Raw genomic sequence first — 20,359 nt, 5'->3', positions numbered from 1 at the left:
TTCTAAGCTTCTTTCATTTAAGAATGGAGGCCACTGTGTTCTTGGGGACCTTCAATGCTGGTACCCTTCCACAGATTTGTGCCCCGACACAATCCTGTCTCGGAGCTCTACGGACAATTGCTTCGACCTCATGGCTTGGTTTTTGCTCTGACATACCATTGTCAACTGTGGGACCCAAATAGACAGGATTGTGTCTTTCCAAATGATGTCCAATCAATCTAATTGACCACCGGTCGACTCCAATCCAGTTGTAGAAACATCTCAAGGATGACCAAAGGAAACAGGATCCACCTGAGCTCAATTACGAGTCTCATAACAAAGAGTCTGAATACTTATGTAAATAAAGTATTTCTGTTTATATTTTTAATACATTTGCAAACATTTCTAAAACCCTGTTTTTGCTTTGTCATTATGTGGTATTGTACGTAGATTTCTGAGGAAAACATTTTATTTAATACATTTTAGAATAAGGCTGTAACGTAACAGAATGTGGAAAAAGGGAAGAGGTCTGAATACTTTCTGAAGGCACTGTATATACAGGCATGATAACCCCCTCCTTGCCAGGTGGTCAACAGTGCAGGGCTCCTGTTAGTACAGTGGCTATTATATTGTGGAGTGAATTCCAATAACGCAACTTTTTGGAACTGAATTAATGGGACTTTCACACGTCATATTGTTATAAATACATTTGGTTGAATGGTCAATTTAAAAATATATATATATATATATATATACGTTCACATGTTAAACGGTTCACTCACGGCATTTATCATTACACACACACACACACACACACACTAGGTGCACAATACCAAACTACCTACTTGTGATTCATCCTCATAGTGTAATCATGGCCTGAACTATAAACAACCATTTTAGTGGTTCCCGTTGAGAGCGAAGTAAATGCCAGATTTAATGACTGGATATATAATGTATAATGTGGCTGTGAAGTTGAATTTGTCTTAGAGATTAGCTAACTGTTGGAGGCTCTGCTAAGTGGCTACGTCATCTCATATGTAATTTATGAGCCAACTCTTTCAAGTAAACGTATTCCTCAGCTGCTACCAGGTCTCACAGTCTCACTTCAGAATTAGGCATTCATCCATGTTTGTCAAACGTCACATTTCAAAATGTTTAAGGTTAAGGTTAAGTTCCAGCCAGGTCACCCTTGATACAATATTAGACGTCCATCCACATCTGAGGACATCGGGAGATGACGTGGAAAGTGGCCACTAGGGGGCAACAGGGAGAGCTGTTACCTTCAACTAGATACAGTACTTTCTGCCTCTGGGGCTATAAAGGTTGCATGTTTGAATCCAGCGATGCAAAGATGTTATTGAGATTTTTGTTTTATGCCTTTCAGAGTTAATCCCTTTCAGAGTTAATCCCTAACCTTAGGATTTCCGAGTTAATGCCTAAACTTAACCCTAAACAAAAAAATAGGAGTTAATGTTAATCTTAAACACTTAAAAATGTCACATTTTGAGAAAGATGGATGAACATCTAATTCTGACGTGAGAGTTCAGGCATTAGCGCCAAATTCTTAAGTTTAACTCCGAATGGTTAAGTTAATGTTACTCTCAACCTTTGGAATCAGATGCTTATGCTTATCCACAATCCTCAACGCTCTCCCCCGTTGCTTCATACTTAGTGGCTGGTTTCCACGTCATCTCCCAACGTCCTCAGACGTCTAATACTGATTTATAGGGTGGATATGAATGAATACATATGAATGAATACACTCTATTCCTGCTATTCGTTCCTGGTATTTCATGGTGTTCAATTGTTACAACTCCCAACTCTTGTCTCATCGCTACAACTCCCGTACGGGCTCGGGAGAGACGAAGGTTGAAAGTCATGCGTCCTCCGATACACAACCCAACCAAGCCGCGCTGCTTAACACAGCCGCACCAATGTGCCGGAGCATCTGGCAACCTTGGCTAGCGCGCACTGCGCCCGGCCCGCCACCGGAGTCACTGGTGCGCGATGAGACAAGGACATCCCTACCGACCAAGCCCTCCCTAACCCGGACGACGCTAGGCCAATTGTGCGTCGCCCCATGGACCTCCCGGTCACGGCCGGTTACGACAGAGCCTGGGCGCGAACCCAGAGTCTCTGATGGCAAAGCTGGCGCTGCAGTACAGCGCCCTTAAACACTGCGCCACCCGGCAGGCCGTTCAACACTCTTAAACCACTTTTCTTCCCTGTGCTGTGCTTCCCTGTGGTGATGTCCAGTCTTCCAGTTGAGTTTCGCCATCTAGTGGGAAAATAGGGGCATGACAACATTAGAGAAACAACACCTGCTGTGCAATAGAGGGATGAGAGGCCTCCACTCCATGTGTTATGGGTTTTCTCTAAGTTCTGTATTGATGCATGATATATCATTTTTTACCAAAGTATGTATTCGTTTTGCATAAGTAGTGGTCTCAAACTCCCGGCTCACAAGCCACATCAGGCCCACAAGCCACTTTTGGTGGCCTGTGTGTAGCGAGTTTGGGACCACTGCACTATGGTCACTTTATTCTCCTCGCTCCTCTTTCTCTGTCCCCCAGATGGTAGACCATCTGACCAGGTATAAAGAATATTATCTCTCTGTATATCATAATAATTGTATAAGGAATATTATCCCTACAACATAATAATAGTATAAAGAATATAAGCGCTTTGTATTACATAATAATAGTATAAAGAATATAAGCGCTCTGTATTACATAATAATAGTATAAAGAATATAAGCGCTCTGTATTACATAATAATAGTATAAAGAATATAAGCGCTCTGTATTACATAATAATAGTATAAAGAATATAAGCGCTCTGTATTACATAATAATAGTATAAAGAATATAAGCGCTCTGTATTACATAATAATAGTAGAAAGAATATTATCTCTCTGTATTACATAATAATAGTATAAAGAATATAAGCGCTCTGTATTACATAATAATAGTATAAAGAATATAAGCGCTCTGTATTACATAATAATAGTAGAAAGAATATTATCTCTCTGTATTACATAATAACTGTATACGGAATATTATCCCTACAACATAATAATAGTAGAAATAATATTATCTCTGTGTATTACATAATAACTGTATAAGGAATATTATCTCTCTGTATTATAAAATAACTGTATAAGGAATAGTATCTCTCTGTATATCATAATAACTGTATAAGGAATATTATCTCTCTGTATTATAAAATAACTGTATAAGGAATATTATCTCTCTGTATATCATAATAACTGTATAAGGAATATTATCTCTGTGTATTACATAATAACAGTATAAATAATATTATCTCTCTGTATAACATAATAATAGTATAAAGAATGTTATCTCTGCATAACATAATAATAGTATATAGAATAGTATCTCTCTGTATACAGTGCCTTGCGAAAGTATTCGGCTCCCTTGAACTTTGCAACCTTTTGCCACATTTCAGGCTTCAAACATAAAGATATAAAATTGTATTTTTTTGTGAAGAATCTTCAACAAGTGGGACACAATCATGAAGTGGAACGACATTTATTGGATATTTCAAACTTTTTTAACAAATCAAAAACTGAAAAATTGGGCGTGCAAAATTATTCAGCCCCTTTACTTTCAGTGCAGCAAACTCTCTCCAGAAGTTCAGTGAGGATCTCTGAATGATCCAATGTTGACCTAAATGACTAATGATGATAAATACAATCCACCTGTGTGTAATCAAGTCTCCGTATAAATGCACCTGCACTGTGATAGTCTCAGAGGTCCGTTAAAAGCGTAGAGAGCATCATGAAGAACAAGGAACACACCAGGCAGGTCCGAGATACTGTTGTGAAGAAGTTTAAAGCCGGATTTGGATACAAAAAGATTTCCCAAGCTTTAAACATCCCAAGGAGCACTGTGCAAGCGATAATATTGAAATGGAAGGAGTATCAGACCACTGCAAATCTACCAAGACCTGGCCGTCCCTCTAAACTTTCAGCTCATACAAGGAGAAGACTGATCAGAGATGCAGCCAAGAGGCCCATGATCACTCTGGATGAACTGCAGAGATCTACAGCTGAGATGGGAGACTCTGTCCATAGGACAACAATCAGTCGTATATTGCACAAATCTGGCCTTTATGGAAGAGTGGCAAGAAGAAAGCCATTTCTTAAAGATATCCATAAAATGTGTCGTTTAAAGTTTGCCACAAGCCACCTGGGAGACACACCAAACATGTGGAAGAAGGTGCTCTGGTCAGATTAAACCAAAATTGAACTTTTTGGCAACAATGCAAAACGTTATGTTTGGCGTAAAAGCAACACAGCTCATTACCCTGAACACACCATCCCCACTGTCAAACATGGTGGTGGCAGCATCATGGTTTGGGCCTGCTTTTCTTCAGCAGGGACAGGGAAGATGGTTAAAATTGATGGGAAGATGGATGGAGCCAAATACAGGACCATTCTGGAAGAAAACCTGATGGAGTCTGCAAAAGACCTGAGACTGGGACGGAGATTTGTCTTCCAACAAGACAATGATCCAAAACATAAAGCAGAATCTACAATGGAATGGTTCAAAAATAAACATATCCAGGTGTTAGAATGGACAAGTCAAAGTCCAGACCTGAATCCAATCGAGAATCTGTGGAAAGAACTGAAAACTGCTGTTCACAAATGCTCTCCATCCAACCTCACTGAGCTCGAGCTGTTTTGCAAGGAGGAATGGGAAAAAAATTCAGTCTCTCGATGTGCAAAACTGATAGAGACATACCCCAAGCGACTTACAGCTGTAATCGCAGCAAAAGGTGGCGCTACAAAGTATTAACTTAAGGGGGCTGAATAATTTTGCACGCCCAATTTTTCAGTTTTTGATTTGTTAAAGTTTGAAATATCCAATAAATGTCGTTCCACTTCATGATTGTGTCCCACTTGTTGTTGATTCTTCACAAAAAAATACAGTTTTATATCTTTATGTTTGAAGCCTGAAATGTGGCAAAAGGTCGCAAAGTTCAAGGGGGCCGAATACTTTCGCAAGGCACTGTATATTATATATATATATATATATATGTGTGTGTGTGTATATTATATATATATATATATATGTGTGTATATTATATATATATATATATACACATGCATACTTGCGGTGGAAACACATTGTGTCTAATGCAGCTGTATTGATCGTCTGGGAAGGATAAACTTTCATAGTGTCTGTAGTTGTTACTCAGAATTAGAACCTAACAGTAAGGAAGGCTCAATTTATTTGACCAGCTTTGACAGTGTAGTATAAAGAACCACTGTGAGACATGGTACAAGCACTTTAAGATCAACATCAAAGTAAACTAGGGGGCTTGTTCAATTTTGATGTGAATGTGATTCCCTATTCTACACAATCTGACCACAGCTGCAATTCATTAGTCTGGGTACCAGTCTTTTTGGTTATCATTCTGCTCCTTGCCAAGCAAAACATTTGGCATCTGTAAAATAGACCTTGGTCTCAACATGCCTCACTGATAAAATAAAGGTTAAATAAAATTTACTTTGGGCGAATCAATGTAGTCAGAGCTAGATTCCACAAAACCGGGTCTATGCTCCGCTCTGGTGAAGTTCACAATAAACTTCCTTCACCGTGTGGTTTAGTACGCTACAAGGATAGTTCCATGACAGAGATTACATGTTGTTCTGATATTTAAATCTAGCGTTACCTCCATGTCCAAAAAACTCCTCCCCTTCAAATCTCTAGACCTCTACGCATCCACATTGATCACACCAGTATGTTCTCACAGCAGATATCTCTAACTGCACTCAATTGCTATGGCATAAAAAGAATGAGTTGAAAGATAGATATCCTCTTACTATATTTCCAGAAAGTAAACCAGTTTAACGTGATAACATTTGGCACATGCACCTAACTAGCCAATGTAACCGATGTGAACTGGCGAGCAAGTTAGCGTTTCAATCGGTGACGTAATTTGCTCTAAGACCTTGAAGTAGTGGTTCCCTTTGCTCTGCAAGGGCCGCAGCTTTTGTGGAGCGATGGGTAACGATGCTTCGTGGGTGACTGTTATTGATGTGTGCAGAGAGTCTCTGGTTCGAGGCCGGGTAGGGGCGAGGTGACGGACTAAAAGTATGCTGTTACACCAATTAACTCTTCACAACCCCAGCTGTTTTGTTCGCGGTGACGTTCCCTGTATCGTAAAGTTACGGAACAAAAATGGTGTAATGTCCTGTATTTATTTGATATTTTTCTTCAAAAAAAAGCTAGCGAATTGGGCCCAATTGCTACAACTTCAAATGCATCTGTGCGCTCATTTTCCGAACCGGAAGAAAAAGCGCCTGGGTTGACAAGCGCAAGCGCAATAGCTGTTAACAACACAGTCACATGACTACTAATCAGCTGATGTCTTTTCGCACTAGAATATCATGAAGATCACGACATCGGTTACAAATCTGTCATCCTCAAGGTGTAATAAAAATAGTGCAATATCTTTTCTTGATTATTAGAGATATCTGTTTGCCGTCACGTCATCCAGACGGAATTGAAGTACATAAGACGGTTTCGAGCCAAAAAACAAGATGTCAGGAAAAGAGAGGATTGACGTATTCCCCTCTAGAATGTAAGTAACGTTAGCTAGCTAGGTAGCATGTTTGACATTTCTAAGTAATCCTTGCAATCTAGCTAGGTTTGCGATTTTATGCTCCCCAATTTTATATGAATCTTCATCGCCTTCTAGCTCAGAGATTAGCAACTGGCGGCCCACGGGTCACCCCCCTTTTGAAGACTCTCGGATCAATAATAAAAAATCACTATATATATACACAAGTATGTGGACACCCCTTCAAATGAGTGGATTCGGGTATTTCAGCCACACCCGTTGCTGACAGGTGTATACAATCGAGCACACAGCCATGCAATCTCCATAGACAAACGTTGACAGTAGAAATTGGCCTTACTTGAAGAGCTCACACTCATAACGTGGCACTGTCATACGATGCCACCTTTCCAACAAGTCAAATTTCTGCCCTGGTCAATTGTAAATGCTGTTATTGTGGAGTGGAAACTAATAGAAGCAACAACGGCTCAGCCGTGAAGCCTGTCCTCGGTTGTTAGCTAGCTAGTTGAGTGCAGCCAATTGTGAGGCCTTTAATTAATGATGATAAACTAAACCGTTGCATTTATTTATTTTTTGCATCAATTTGTAAGGGTATTGGTTATTTTGGGGAGTTTTGTATTGTCAATCATTTTAATCCTTTGCCATTTAATGATGAACATCTAAAATAGGACATGTCCCCCTGTCATGTGATGACTGGCCATCATTTCCAAACCACAGTTTTTTTTTTATGTGCTTTACATATAGTCTATGGGGCTACTGTACTTTCCCCAAAACTATTCTCCACAGATTATACCATGTCAAACTACTTAGGCCTACTTACTATGATTCAAATCTGAATGTTCATATTTATTATGGAAGTCCTCTGTCTGACATCTGATGACTTGTCTGTGAAGGGCTCAGACCATCATGAAGGCCCGTCTGAAGGGGGCCCAGACCGGCAGGAACCTACTGAAGAAGAAGGCTGATGCTCTCTCCATGCGCTTCCGTCAGATCCTCCGCAAGATCATTGAGGTAATTCAACTGGGGTTAAAACCATTAGAAACAAACAAATATTAGACTAGGAAAAGCCATGGATATTAACCCAATATGCACTCTTTAGGAGCCTGCCGGTACTCCTTAAGGTCCAAAGTTATTTTCAGAGGTACGCTGGCTCTGGCAGCCAAAACAGCCCAATACTCCATCTAAATGTGAATCAGTTCTCAGTCTGTGGTCCCGTTCTGTGAGCTTCTTCCATTACTCGCAGGTGTTTGGCGCATGCTATATAGCTAATTAGCACAGGTTGTCCCTCTGTCTTCTGTTAACACGTGCTGTAACAGAGATATGGCAATGTGGAACCCTAACCCTATAAAAGGTGTGTATCAATTTAACTGCAAATCGATGCATGTTCAGAACAAAGCTCTTAACAAAACTCCCAGAAGATGCGTTCGTCCAATGGAACTGAGTCATGATCAAGGGCTAGGGTAAACTCAATATGGCTGCCAGTCTACCCATCACCGACCATTGATTTCAATGGGAATATCTGTTCTTGTAGTTCTATTTCTATGTTTAAAACATTGTCTAATTCCCTGTTTCTTAGTAATATACTGTAAGTTTGTTTTGTATAACAGATCCTAATGTCATCAGTGCCTGACACATTGACTTCCGTCCTTCTCGTTTCCTCTTGCTATCTCTAGACAAAGACCTTGATGGGCGAAGTGATGAGGGAGGCGGCCTTCTCTTTAGCTGAGGCGAAATTCGCTGCTGGCGACTTCAGGTGAGAGGATGTGCATTTGATGCCTTTTATTTAGGCGTTTGTCTAATGTTTAGTCAATGTTCTCTCATAACATTCTCCTAATGTTCCCACAGCACTACTGTCATCCAGAATGTTAACAAGGCCAAGGTGAAGGTTCGGGCAAAGAAGGACAACGTAGCAGGTTAGCGGCTCTGGACTCACTAGGGATGTTATAAATGGGCAAAAAATAAAATAAACAGCTATTTTTTTTTAAATCGATTTTTCTTTCATAAAATTCCATGTGAATTCAGTGCAGCTGCCAGCAACGGTTTGGGTCTCACAGAGCTTCCCCTTTCAAAGTCTGACAGTTCAGCGTTGCACCTGTCTACCCATTACTGTATCTCAGTTTCACATCACAGTCTGCATTTCTTTCTCATTTAACTTCTCAAAGTATTGTCATACAGGACTTTGCTGCTGTCGCTTGCCTTTCCCTGCTGAAGACAGCGACGTAGTGGAGAGTCGGCTCCAAAATAATTGATTCCTCGACTCCTTGCACGTCAACTACCACTAGAAATCGACTTCTATGATTCAGTATTTTTGGAACGGAGGAGACTGATTGGTTGCCGTACTTCCGAGAACATTCACATCTTTCATAGCGATCTAGCGAGGGACGAACAGAGAGAGGGGAGGGGCATATTATAGGCAGGACAGCCACCAGGCAGACAGTCGGAACCGTACACTAGGCATATCTATCGGCAATCAAAAGTTGTATCTCACAACTTCAGTAAGGCAGAGCCTATCATCAATGAAGAGGCTAGGATATTGAGATGAGTCCAACGCAACACTTCCTACTTAGTCAAATCAAACTTTTTGTCACTTCCGTCGAATATAACAAGTGTAGACCTTACTGTGAAATGCTTACTTACAAGCCCTTAACCAACAATGCAGTTCAATAATAAAGTATAAATTAAAGTATAAAAGTAACACAATAACATAACAAGGCTATATACAGGGGGGTACCGGTACTGAGTCAGTGTGAGGGGGTACAGGTTAGAGGTCATTTGTACATGTAGGTAGGGGTATGTGACTATGCATAGATAATAAACAGCGAGTAGCAGCAGTGTACAAAACAAATGGGGGGTGAATGTAATAGTCCGGTGGCCATTTGATTAATTGTTCAGCATTCTTATGGCTTCGGGCTAGAAGCTGTTAAGGAGCTTTTGGTCCTAGAGTTGGCGGTACCGCTTGCCGTGCAGTAGCAGAGCAAAGTCTATGACTTGGGTGACTGGACTCTGACAATTGTATGGGTTTTCCTCTGGCACCTGGGTCCTGGGTTGCAGGAAGGTTGGCTCTAGTGATGTACTGGGCCGTATGCACTACCCTCTCTTGTGCCTTGCGGTCGGAGGCCAAGCAGTTGCCATACCAGGCCGTGATGCAACCGGTCAGGATGCTCTTGATGGTGCAGCTGTAGAACTTTTTGAGGATCTGGGGACCCGTGCCAAATAATTTCAGTCTCCTGAGGGGGAAAAGTTGTGTTGTGCCCTCTTCACGACTGTCTTGGTGTGTTTGGACCATGATAGATCGTTGGTGATGTGGACACCAAGGAACTCAATTGCACTGCCACATCCGATGAGCGTCAGAGCCGGTGTAGTAGGATTAAATTTGAATCCTTTATTGACGCTTTGCTTGTTTGTTAGTTCGTCTGAGGGCATAGCGGGATTTCTTATAGAGGCGTCTGATGCGGATGTTGCCTGTAATCCATGGCTTCTGGTTGGGATATGTGGGGACGACGTCGTCGATGCTCTTATTGATGAAACCAACGACTGAGGTGGTATACTCCTCAATGCCATTGGATGAATCCCAGAACATATTCCAGTCTGTGCTAGCAAAACAGTCCTGCAGCGTAGCATCCGCGTCATCTGACCACTAACGTATTGAGAGAGTCACTGGTACTTCCTACTTTAGTTTTTGCTTGTAAGCAGGAATCAGGAGGATATAATTATGGTCAGATATGCCAAATGGAGGGCGAGGGAGAGCTTTGTATGCGTCTCTGTGTGTGGAGTAAAGGTGGTCTAGAGTTATTTATTTATTTTTTTCCTCTGGTTGCACATTTTTTTTTATATTTTTTATTTCACCTTTATTTAACCAGGTAGACCAGTTGAGAACAAGTTCTCATTTGCAACTGCGACCTGGCCAAGATAAAGCAAAGCCGTTCGAAACATACAACAACACAGAGTTACACATGGAATAAACAAACATACAATCAATAATACAGTAGAAAAATCTATAAACAGCATGTGCAAAGGAGGTAGGATAAGAGAGGTAAGGCAATAAATAGGCCATGGTGGTGAAGTTACAGCAATTAAACACTGGAATGGTAGGTGTGCAGAAGATGAATGTGCAAGTAGAGATACTGGGGTGCAAAGGAGCAAGATGAATACAGTATGGGGATGAGGTAGATTGGATGGGCTATTTACAGATGAGCTAGGGGCAGTGATCTGTGAGCTTCTCTGACAGCTGGTGCTTCAAGTTAGTGAGGGAGATATGAGTCTCCAGCTTTAGAGATTTTTGCAGTTCGTTCCAGTCATTTGCAGCAGAGAACTGGAAGGAAAGACGACCAAAGGAGAAATTGGCTTTGGGGGTGATCAGTGAGATATACCTGCTGGAACGCGTGCTGCTATGGTGAACAGGTGAGCTGTGATAAGGCGGGGCTTTATCTAGCAGAGACTTGTAGATGACTTGGAGGCAGTGGGTTTGGCGACGAGTATGAAGCGAGGGCCAGCCAACAAGAGCATACAGGTCGCAGTGGTGGGTAGTATATGGGGCTTTGGTGACAAAACAGATGGCACTGATGGACTGCATCCAATTTGTTGAGTATAGTGTTGGAGGTTATTTTGTAAATTACATTGTCAAAGTCGCGGATCGGTAGGAAAGTCAGTTTTACGAGGGTATGTTTGGCAGCATGAGTGAAGGATGCTTTTGTTGCGAAATAGGAAGCCGAATCTAGATTTAATTTTGGATTGGAGATGTTTAATGTGAGTCTGGAAGGAGAGTTTACAGTCTAACCAGACACCTAGGTATTTTTAGTTGTCCACATATTCTAAGTCAGAACCGTCCAGAGAAGTGATGCTGGACGGGCGGGCAGGTGCGGTTGAAGAGCATGCATTTAGTTTTACTTGCATTTAAGAGCAGTTGGAGGCCACAGAAGGAGAGTTGTATGGCATTGAAGCTGATCTGGAGGTTAGTTAACAGTGTCCAAAGAAGGGCCAGAAGTATACAGAATGGTGTTGTCTGCGTAGAGGTGGATCAGAGAATCACCAGCAGCGAGAGCGACATTATTGATGTATACAGAGAAGAGAGTCGGCCCGAGAATTAAACCTTGTGGCAGCCCCATATAGACTGCCAGAGGTCCGGACAACAGGCCCTTCGATTTGACATACTGAACTCTATAGGAAAAGTAGTTGGTGAACCAAGTGAGGCAATCATTTGAGAAATCAAGGCTTTTGAGTCTGTCAATTACCACATTCTTATTGGCAGAGTCAAAAGCCTTAGCCAGGTCCATGAATACGTCTGCACAGTAATGTCTCTTATCGACGGCGGTTATGATATTGTTTAGGACCTTAGAGCGTGGCTGAGGTGCACCCATGACCAGCTCTGAAGCCAGATTGCATAACGGAGAAGGTACGGTGAGATTCAAAATGGTTGGTAATCTGTTTGTTAACTTGGCTTTCAAAGACTTTTTAGAAAGGCAGGGTAGAATAGATATAGATCTGTTGCAGTTTGGGTCTAGAGTGTCTCCCCCTTTGAAGAGGGGGATGACCGCGGCAGCTTTCCAGTCTATGGGAATCTCAGACGATACGAGAGGTTGAACAGGCTAGTAATAGGGGTTGCAACAATTTCGGCAGATCATTTTAGAAAGAGAGGGTCCAGATTGTCTAGCCCAGCTGATTTGTAGGGGTCCAAATTTTGCAGCTCTTTCAGAACATAAGCTATCTGGATTTGGGTGAAGGAGAAGTGGGGGAGGTTTGGGCGAGTTGCTGTGGGGAGCGTAGGGCTGTTGACTGGGGCAGGTGGAAAGCATGGCCAGCTGTAGAAAAATGCTTATTGAAATTCTCAATTATTGTGGATTTATCGGTAGTGAAGTGTTTCCTAGCCTCAGTGCAGTGGGCAGCTGGGAGGAGGTGCTCTTATACTCCATGGACATTAGTGTCCCAGAACTTTTTTGAGTTTGTACTACAGGATGCAAAATATGAAAAAGCTTACCTTAGCTGCCTGTGTATATTGGTTCCTAACTTCCCTGAAAAGTTGCATATCACGGGGGCTATTCGATGCTAATGCAGAACGCCACAGGATGTTTTTGTACTGGTCAAGGGCAGACAGGTCTGGAGTGAACCAAGGACTATATCTATTGCTGGTTCAATTTTTTTTTAATGGATCATGTGACATGCTGGTAAATCTGATTTAGGTTTACCTGCATTAAAGTCCCCGGCCACTGGAGCGCCACTTCTGGGTGAGAATTTTCTTGTTTGCTGATGGCCTTATAGAGTTGGTTGAGTGCGGTCTTAGCGCCAGCATCGGTCTGTGGTGGTAAATAGACGGCTACGAATAATATGAGAACTCTCTTGGTAGATAGTGTGGTCTACAGCTTATCATAATGTACTCTACCTCAGGCGATCAATACCTCGAAACTTCTTTAATATTAGACATTGCGCACCAGCTGTTATTGACAAAAAGACACACGCCCCCACCCTTCGTCTTAGCTTCTCTGTTCTGCTGGTGCATTGTAAATCCCTCTAGCTCTGTGTTGTCTGTGTCGTTGTTCAGCCACGACTCGGTGAAACATAACATATTATAGTTCTTAATGTCCTGTTAGGATAATCGTAGGTCATCAGTTTATTTTCCAATGATTGCATGTTAGCAAGTAGAACGGAAGGCAGTGGGAGTTTACTCTCTTGCCTACAGGTTCTCAAAAGGCAGCCTGATCTGCGTCCTCTTTTCCTCTGTCTTGTCTTTGTGCAAATGACGGGGATTTGGGACTGTTCCCGGGAGGGCAGTATATGTTTCCCGTCAGACTTTCCTCAGGCCTTTTATAGCCTAATGTCTAGTTAGGCTATAACACAGAAGATAATGTTTTGTGATATCTGATTTTCATTTTGTCAACAAAAAAATATAATCATTTTTCCTAATGTTAACCTGATGCGTCGACCAAACCCGGATCCGGGATTCTATATACAGACCTAAGCTCATTACCATAACGCAACGTTAACTATTCATGAAAATCGCAAATGAAATAAATATGCCATCTCTCAAGCTTAGCCTTTTGTAAACAACACTGTCATCTCAGATTTTCAAAATATGCTTCTCAACCATAGGAAAACAATCATTTGTGTAAAAGTGGCTAGCTAGCGTAGCATTTAGCGTTAGCATCCAGCACGCAAGATTTCAACAAAAACATAAAAGCCTTCAAATAAAATCATTTACCTTTGAAGAACTTCGGATGTTTTCAATGAGGAGACTCTCAGTTAGATAGCAGATGCTCAGTTTTTCCCAAAAATATTCTTTGTGTATTAGAAATAGCTCCGTTTTGCACATCACATTTGGCTACCAAAAAAAAAACGAAAATTCAGTCCTCAAAACGCGAACTTTTTTCCAGATTAACTCCATAATATCGACTGAAAACATGGCAAACGTTGTTTAGAATCAATCCTCAAGGTGTTTTTCACATATCTCTTCAATGATATATCGTTCGTGGAAGCATGGTTTCTCCCCTCAATCAAATGGAAAAGTACAAGCAGCTGGCGTTTGCGCACCGAATTCCACGCAGGACACCAGGCGGACACTTGGAAAATGTAGTCTCTTATGGTCAATCTTCCAATGATATGCCTACAAATACGTCACAATGCTGTAAACACCTTGGGAAAACGACAGAAAGTGTAGGCTCATTCCTTGCGCAATCACAGCCATATAAGGAGACAATGGGAAACAGAGCTTCAGAGATTCTGCTCATTTCCTGGTTGACGTATCATCTTGGTTTCGCCTGTAGAATGAGTTCTGGGGCACTTACAGACAATATCTTTGCAGATTCTGAAACTTCAGAGTGTTTTCTTTCAAAAACTGTCAAGAATATGCATAGTCGAGCATCTTTTCGTGACAAAATATCACGCTTAAAACGGGAACGTTTTTTATCCAAAAATGAAATAGCGCCCCTAGAGATCCAACAGGTTAAGGATCCAAATTTTGTTTAAAGGTACATAACCTGTGTGTATATCTCCTCTGATCTTCTCTGTACCTTTTTTAGAACATGTCTGACCTGTGTGATTCTCCTCTCCCTCACAGGTGTCACTCTACCTGTGTTTGAGCTCTACCAAGAAGGAGGGGACAGTAAGTCGTTTTATTGTGTCCTGTGTTGCTCAGTTGGTAGAGTATGAGTGTGTGACTAAGTATTTTTTTTAATAAACCTTCTAAATGGCAGTTTTGTTATCATAGCATATGAAATAATCTCAAATATTGTATATGTGTGCATTTATGGCCAAATGTTTAAAAAAGTGTTTTTTACAGATTTAAAGGAAGTGTTGTCTATGCCGTGGTGTTGAACTTGTGGTGGTGTTTGTGTCACTACTCACGGTATTCCTTCCATCCTCTACTTGTTAGGTTATGAGCTGACCGGTCTGGCCAGGGGAGGAGAGCAGCTCTCCAGGCTGAAGAGGAACTATGCTAAAGCAGTGGAGCTGCTCGTGGAGTTGGCCTCCTTACAGGTAGGGGCACTCTCTGTCAATGTTCATTAGGTGCCAGATGGAATGAAACAGGAAGGGACTTTCCAGGCCTTGGCCAATAAGAACAGCTTATTTTCGTTTTCCCATTGCAAAAAGTTAACGTTTTCTGGTGCGTACCCTAAAGACCATGATCGCATGGAGTAAGTCTGTGGCAAAACATGCAATGTCTCATGGTCTCACTGTTTGATCGACAGACTTCCTTCGTCACACTGGATCAAGCCATCAAGATCACCAACCGCCGTGTGAATGCCATCGAGCATGGTGAGTCTGCCCTGGATTTCACTCAATGACAACCTGTGCCACATATGTAGGGTAGCCTAGTGGTTCGAGCGTTGGACTAGTAACCAGAAGGTTGCAAGTTCAAATCCCCGAGCTGACTTGGTACAAACGGTTGTCGTTCTGCCCCTAGGCCGTCATTGAAAATAAGAATTTGTTCATAACTGACTTGCCTAGTTAAATAAAGGTAAAAACTAAAAAATATCAGTAGGAAGAGAGCAAAAATGTTAAAATGTGATTTCAACTGTCCGCAGTAATCATCCCCCGCATTGAGCGGACCCTCAGCTACATCATCACAGAGCTGGATGAGAGGGAACGAGAAGAGTTCTACAGGTAAGTTATATTTCCCTTTAAAATAAAATAAAGAGTCCCTCAACTCATATCCTTGTCTCTACCCCCATCTTACCGAAGTATCATCGTCTGTATAAAGGGTTCTAATTCCGTTTCTATGGAAAGAGGTCTCATCTTTTAATCTGTGCCCTTATGGCATTGTCAAGCTATATTGGTGATTTACTGCCACCTGCAGTACTGGAGTCCTGAACCAAATGTTGTAATTTAATGTGGCCGCTAGATGGAGGTGACAGACAGTAGCTTAAAGCCATTTACAAACCATAGCCCATTTATTTAAAGAAGACAACGCTCTGATCATTGGCTGATTTCTCCCAAACAATAGGATCCCCACCTAGTTGACTACTTTAAATGGTGGAAGCCCCCAATGTCCATGCTAAAACAGGTTATATCTTCAAACTATCTCTATGGTGTGTCTACCTCCTCAGGCTGAAGAAGATCCAGGAGAAGAAGAAGCAGATGAGGGAGAGGACTGAGAAGGAGATCGCCATCCGTCTGGCCAAGCTGGGCCCCATCGCCGAGCCGTCCAACATGCTGACGGAGGAAACCGACGAGGACCTGCTGTTTGAGTGACATGCCGTCAGCCCCATTAGTCATCCTATTTATTCACGTTGTCTGTGTGTACACCGGTGATGTTTTGTCGTTTTCAGTATTGGAGATGTCCCAGATGTATCCCTGTTTTGAACTATGAGGTTTAAACTTTAAAGTCAGAACTTTGCTCACAGCAATCACATCAGTTCACTAGTGCATTGACGTTGTTAAATCTGACATTCGTTATCTTTTGGATACTTAAAGCAGCAAATAATATATAGATTAAGTAAAGTAACATGGTTTACATATGTGACCTGTATTCAACATTCCATCTGATTGGGTGAGGACATAGATAGTTTACGGTTTCACCAGAACACTCAAGTCAATGCATGCCGTCGTTCCTTTTCCCCCGAAGTGTCTGTTTTGTGGAGGCTAGTCCCGTCCATGTGGGGTTATACTAAACAGACTTACATTCTATGGCATTGACACCTTTACAGGAGGATGGCTAACAAGTAGGTACTTGATCCCCCTGTAACCATCTGCTGTTGCACCCTGAGGACAATCCCACCTGTGTCAGAGCACTTCATCCAAATAAAGATTCTGTATATTCCTCAAGTGTCACTTTCTCAAATGAGTTTGATATTTTAGCCACAATTTGTGTATCAGGCTGCATTTCCACATGCAGCCCAATTATCTTACATGTTTAGGTAACACAATTGATATTTATGAAGTGCATTCCTGTATCTAATGTCCAACATTATGAAACCGTGCTCAAGAGAAATGTTAATTTTATTGAAGATGGCTTCTTGAGTTCTGCTTATAAAGTACCAATGAAAAATGTTTTGTCAGATTAACTGTTGAAGTAGGCTACAGCTCCTAATTATTCAACCTAACTAGGCGCTTGATTTAATGTGTAACGCTGAAGTTCAGTACGATTGAGGAGACTGGACTCCAAATAAACGCTGCATGTGTCGGCTCAATCAGAAAATGACCTTAACTTTAAGCACGCTATAGCGCAGATCTCCGGCGATAATGATTGAATCAAGCCCCTCGATACACTAACTAGACAATAGCTACTAAGGTGATCTTTACTGATGATTGAGGTACAAGCGCAGCAACACAACACAGTACTATCGTTTATACACACACCTTACCATATTTAGAATACAAACGGCTCCTCTTTGGTTCTCACTTCTAGGAGAAAGTTACATAGTAGCAAATTGGTCCTACATTGAGAGATGTTGCTCCTGTGCGTTGTATACCTTACATTGGGGTCTGAGGTAATGGTAAATCACCTCTTCTAAAAAGAAAAATACACATTTTACAATCATAAATAACTATTGAGGTTGAAATCTGTTTTCTACAGTTTCGGATAAATGTCTTTGCATAGGCTACTGGAATGTTGACGACATTGACACAAAAGAACATTCACACAGACAAAACACACATATATAAGACAGTATCCATCCCTGCAAATGTAGTAAAGTCCACCTACCATAAGAAGGCTAGTTAAAGGACAAGTCACCCTTTTGGTCAGAGAAGGCATGGGCCCTCTATTTTGTGTCAACGAGGGTCTCAACGATCATTGTCCATTCTTCCTTTTAGGGTCAGAGCTGTGGGTCATGTTCATTAGGGTACACTGTAGTGAAACGTTTACTTTTTTTCCTGAAAATGAAAACAGGTTATTGGACGAGTCCATGTAGTCCCTTCCAGTTTCAATCTGTTTTCTTCCGTTTGGTGCCTAATGAACACGACCCAGGCCACACTCATTCATGAGGCTCCCTGGGGTTGACCTCTAGGGTGAACCCTCACCCCTGACCCCTAGCACAACCAGGAGGAGGGTACCCACTGGGGCTCTGTGTCCAACTTGTCAATGAGCCGTAGCAGCTCGTGGAAGGCTGTTTCTGGCTCGCTGTTAACGATGGCGGTGTCAAACAGGTGGCCGTAGGCCTGCTCCATCTCCCAGGCCTTCTCCATCAGCTCCTTCAGTTCCTCTGGCTAGATGCAGGGAAACACAGGAGGGAAGAACAGAGGTTAAATATATCCTGGCTAGATGTAGGGAAACAGGAAGGAAGGACAGGGTTTAGAGATATCCTGGCTACATGTAGTGAAACAGGAAGGAAGGAAAGGAGGTATAGATCCTGGCTAGATTTAGGGAAACAGGAGTGAAGGAAAGGGGGTATAGATCCTGGCTAGATGTAGGGAAACAAGAAGGAAGGACAGGGGATAGAGATATCCTGGCTAGATGTTGGGAAACAGGAAGGAAGGACAGGGGATAGAGATATCCTGGATAGATGTTGGGAAACAGGAAGGAAGGACAGGGGATAGAGATATCCTGGCTAGATGTTGGGAAACAGGAGGGAAAAATAGGGGTTAGAGCAGGGTTTCCCAAACTCAGTCCTGGGGACTCTAAGGGGTGCATGTTTTTTTTTTCTCCCTAGCACTATACAGCTATACAGCTTGATTAGCTTGATTATTTGAATCAGCTGTATAGTGTTAGAGACAAAAACAAAAAGTGCACCCATTTGGGGCCCCCAGGACAGAGTCAGGGAAACGGTGGGTTAGACATATCCTGGCAAGATGCAAGGAAACAGGAGGGAAGGAGGGGTTTAGAGATATCCTGGCTAGATGTTGGGACACAGGAGGGAAGGAGGGGTTTAGAGATATCCTGGCTAGATGTAGGGAAACAGGAGGGAAGGAGGGGTTTAGAGATATCCTGGCTAGATGTAAGGTAACAGGAGGGAAAGAGGGGTTTAGAGATATCCTGGCTAGATGTAGGGAAACAGGAGGGAAGGAGGGGTTTAGAGATATCCTGGCTAGATGTAGGGAAACAGGAGGGAAGGAGGGGTTTAGAGATATCCTGGCTAGATGTAGGGAAACAGGAGGGAAGGAGGGGTTTAGAGATATCCTGGCTAGATGTAGGGAAACAGGAGGGAAGGAGGGGTTTAGAGATATCCTGGCTAGATGTAAGGTAACAGGAAGGAAGGACGGGGTTTAGAGATATCCTGGCTGGATGTAAGGTAACAGGAGGGAAGGAGGGGTTTAGAGATATCCTGGCTAGATGTAAGGTAACAGGAGGGAAGGAGGGGTTTAGAGATATCCTGGCTAGATGTAAGCTCAAGGCAGAACTATTACTGTACCGGCAGAGGATAAATAGTTCATTATAGCTTCTCACAGGTATAATGATCAACATGATAAGTGTGATTCATGTTATACATTCACTGTGGATATTAATGTATTTATGGTACTTGCTGATAAAGGGCTGTTTGTGAGATAAGTACCTTTGGGTTTTTTCCATCCTTGGCCAGCAGGGTGCGCCATCGCTCCTGAGAGGGAGGAGCGATGAAGATCACATAGGGCTTGAGGTTGGAGGACCGGAGCACCCGCAGTGACTGACGGAGAAACCGAGACAATGATAAAAAAAGGGAGATAGAGAATAGAGGAATAGCAGCGTGGATAGTAATGCTTTCAAAACATGATATGAAATTTCCTCCACAACATATTCTCAACTAGCGGCTAACAGTCCCACTTTAAACTAAACATAACTGTTAAGGCTTAAAAAGCCTTTATGAACCATTCATACGGCCTGTAAAGATGCTTAAAATGACATGCCACATAAAGTGTGGCACAAGAGCTAAGCACCAGGTGTAAGGACATATCACCCTTTATGTAGAATGACTTACTTACACATGATTTATGAAGCATCTATGTAGTGCTTATGAAGTGCTATGTAGGGCTTACGAAAATGTAGTTTCCTACCTTAGTGTGCAGGCACAGCAGACAGATCCTGCCTGAGTTGATGACCTGTCGAACCGAGTCACTGCTGGTGCCGTACAAGTTCCTGTCGTACTCCCCAGACTCGATGAACTTCCCTGCTGCGTCGTCCGTCTCAAACGCCAGCCTGTTCACAAAGTGGTACTCCCTCCCATTCTTCTCATGTATCCGTGGGCCTCTCGTTGTATCTGAGTGATAACGATTGTTGAAATGAGAATTTGGTATATTAAATGTATGTTAAATGTAGTATTAAATGTATAATAAATGTATAATTAAGTTTTTGTCTGGTCTATTGTAATAAACAGTTAAAATAAAAAAATAAATGAGAATTTGTTAGAAGCTAATCTGTATGTATTGGT

At 42.1% G+C, this 20,359-nt stretch overlaps 2 protein-coding genes across 3 annotated transcripts in view; one reads left to right on the top strand and one right to left on the bottom strand.

Moving 5' to 3' along the window:
• The first annotated feature begins 6,313 nt into the window (after window positions 1-6,313).
• LOC139407374 (V-type proton ATPase subunit D-like) lies at window positions 6,314-16,836 on the top strand. The gene is made up of 9 exons (XM_071151101.1): window positions 6,314-6,590; window positions 7,481-7,598; window positions 8,261-8,340; window positions 8,433-8,500; window positions 14,635-14,679; window positions 14,950-15,053; window positions 15,266-15,332; window positions 15,602-15,680; window positions 16,124-16,836. The coding sequence occupies exons 1-9, from the start codon at window positions 6,550-6,552 to the stop codon at window positions 16,266-16,268; spliced, it is 747 nt and encodes a 248-aa protein (XP_071007202.1). The 5' UTR covers window positions 6,314-6,549; the 3' UTR covers window positions 16,269-16,836.
• Window positions 16,837-16,854: 18 nt separating this feature from the next.
• The window catches only part of LOC139407373 (protein PALS1-like), a 25,342-nt gene continuing 21,837 nt past the window's right edge, over window positions 16,855-20,359 (bottom strand). For both annotated transcript variants that reach the window (XM_071151098.1, XM_071151099.1), the window contains exons 12-14: window positions 19,986-20,188; window positions 19,508-19,618; window positions 16,855-18,224 (exon numbers count right to left, since the gene is read on the bottom strand). In XM_071151098.1, coding sequence (XP_071007199.1) covers window positions 18,048-18,224; window positions 19,508-19,618; window positions 19,986-20,188 — 491 coding nt within the window. In that variant the 3' untranslated portion in view covers window positions 16,855-18,047. The remainder of the gene's footprint in view (window positions 18,225-19,507; window positions 19,619-19,985; window positions 20,189-20,359) is intronic.

Source organism: Oncorhynchus clarkii, chromosome 4 (assembly GCF_045791955.1).
Source record: "Oncorhynchus clarkii lewisi isolate Uvic-CL-2024 chromosome 4, UVic_Ocla_1.0, whole genome shotgun sequence".
In the NCBI taxonomy this organism is placed as follows: Eukaryota; Metazoa; Chordata; class Actinopteri; order Salmoniformes; family Salmonidae; genus Oncorhynchus; species Oncorhynchus clarkii.
This window is presented reverse-complemented; position numbering and strand designations above follow the sequence as displayed.

Coding starts and splice junctions, on each gene's coding strand:
- LOC139407374 (XM_071151101.1), top strand. CDS start 6,550: ATGTCAGGAAAAGAGAGGATTGACGTATTCCCCTCTAGAAT. Junction 7,599..8,260: donor TCCTCCGCAAGATCATTGAG/GTAATTCAACTG, acceptor TGCTATCTCTAG/ACAAAGACCTTGATGGGCGA. Junction 15,681..16,123: donor GAACGAGAAGAGTTCTACAG/GTAAGTTATATT, acceptor CTACCTCCTCAG/GCTGAAGAAGATCCAGGAGA.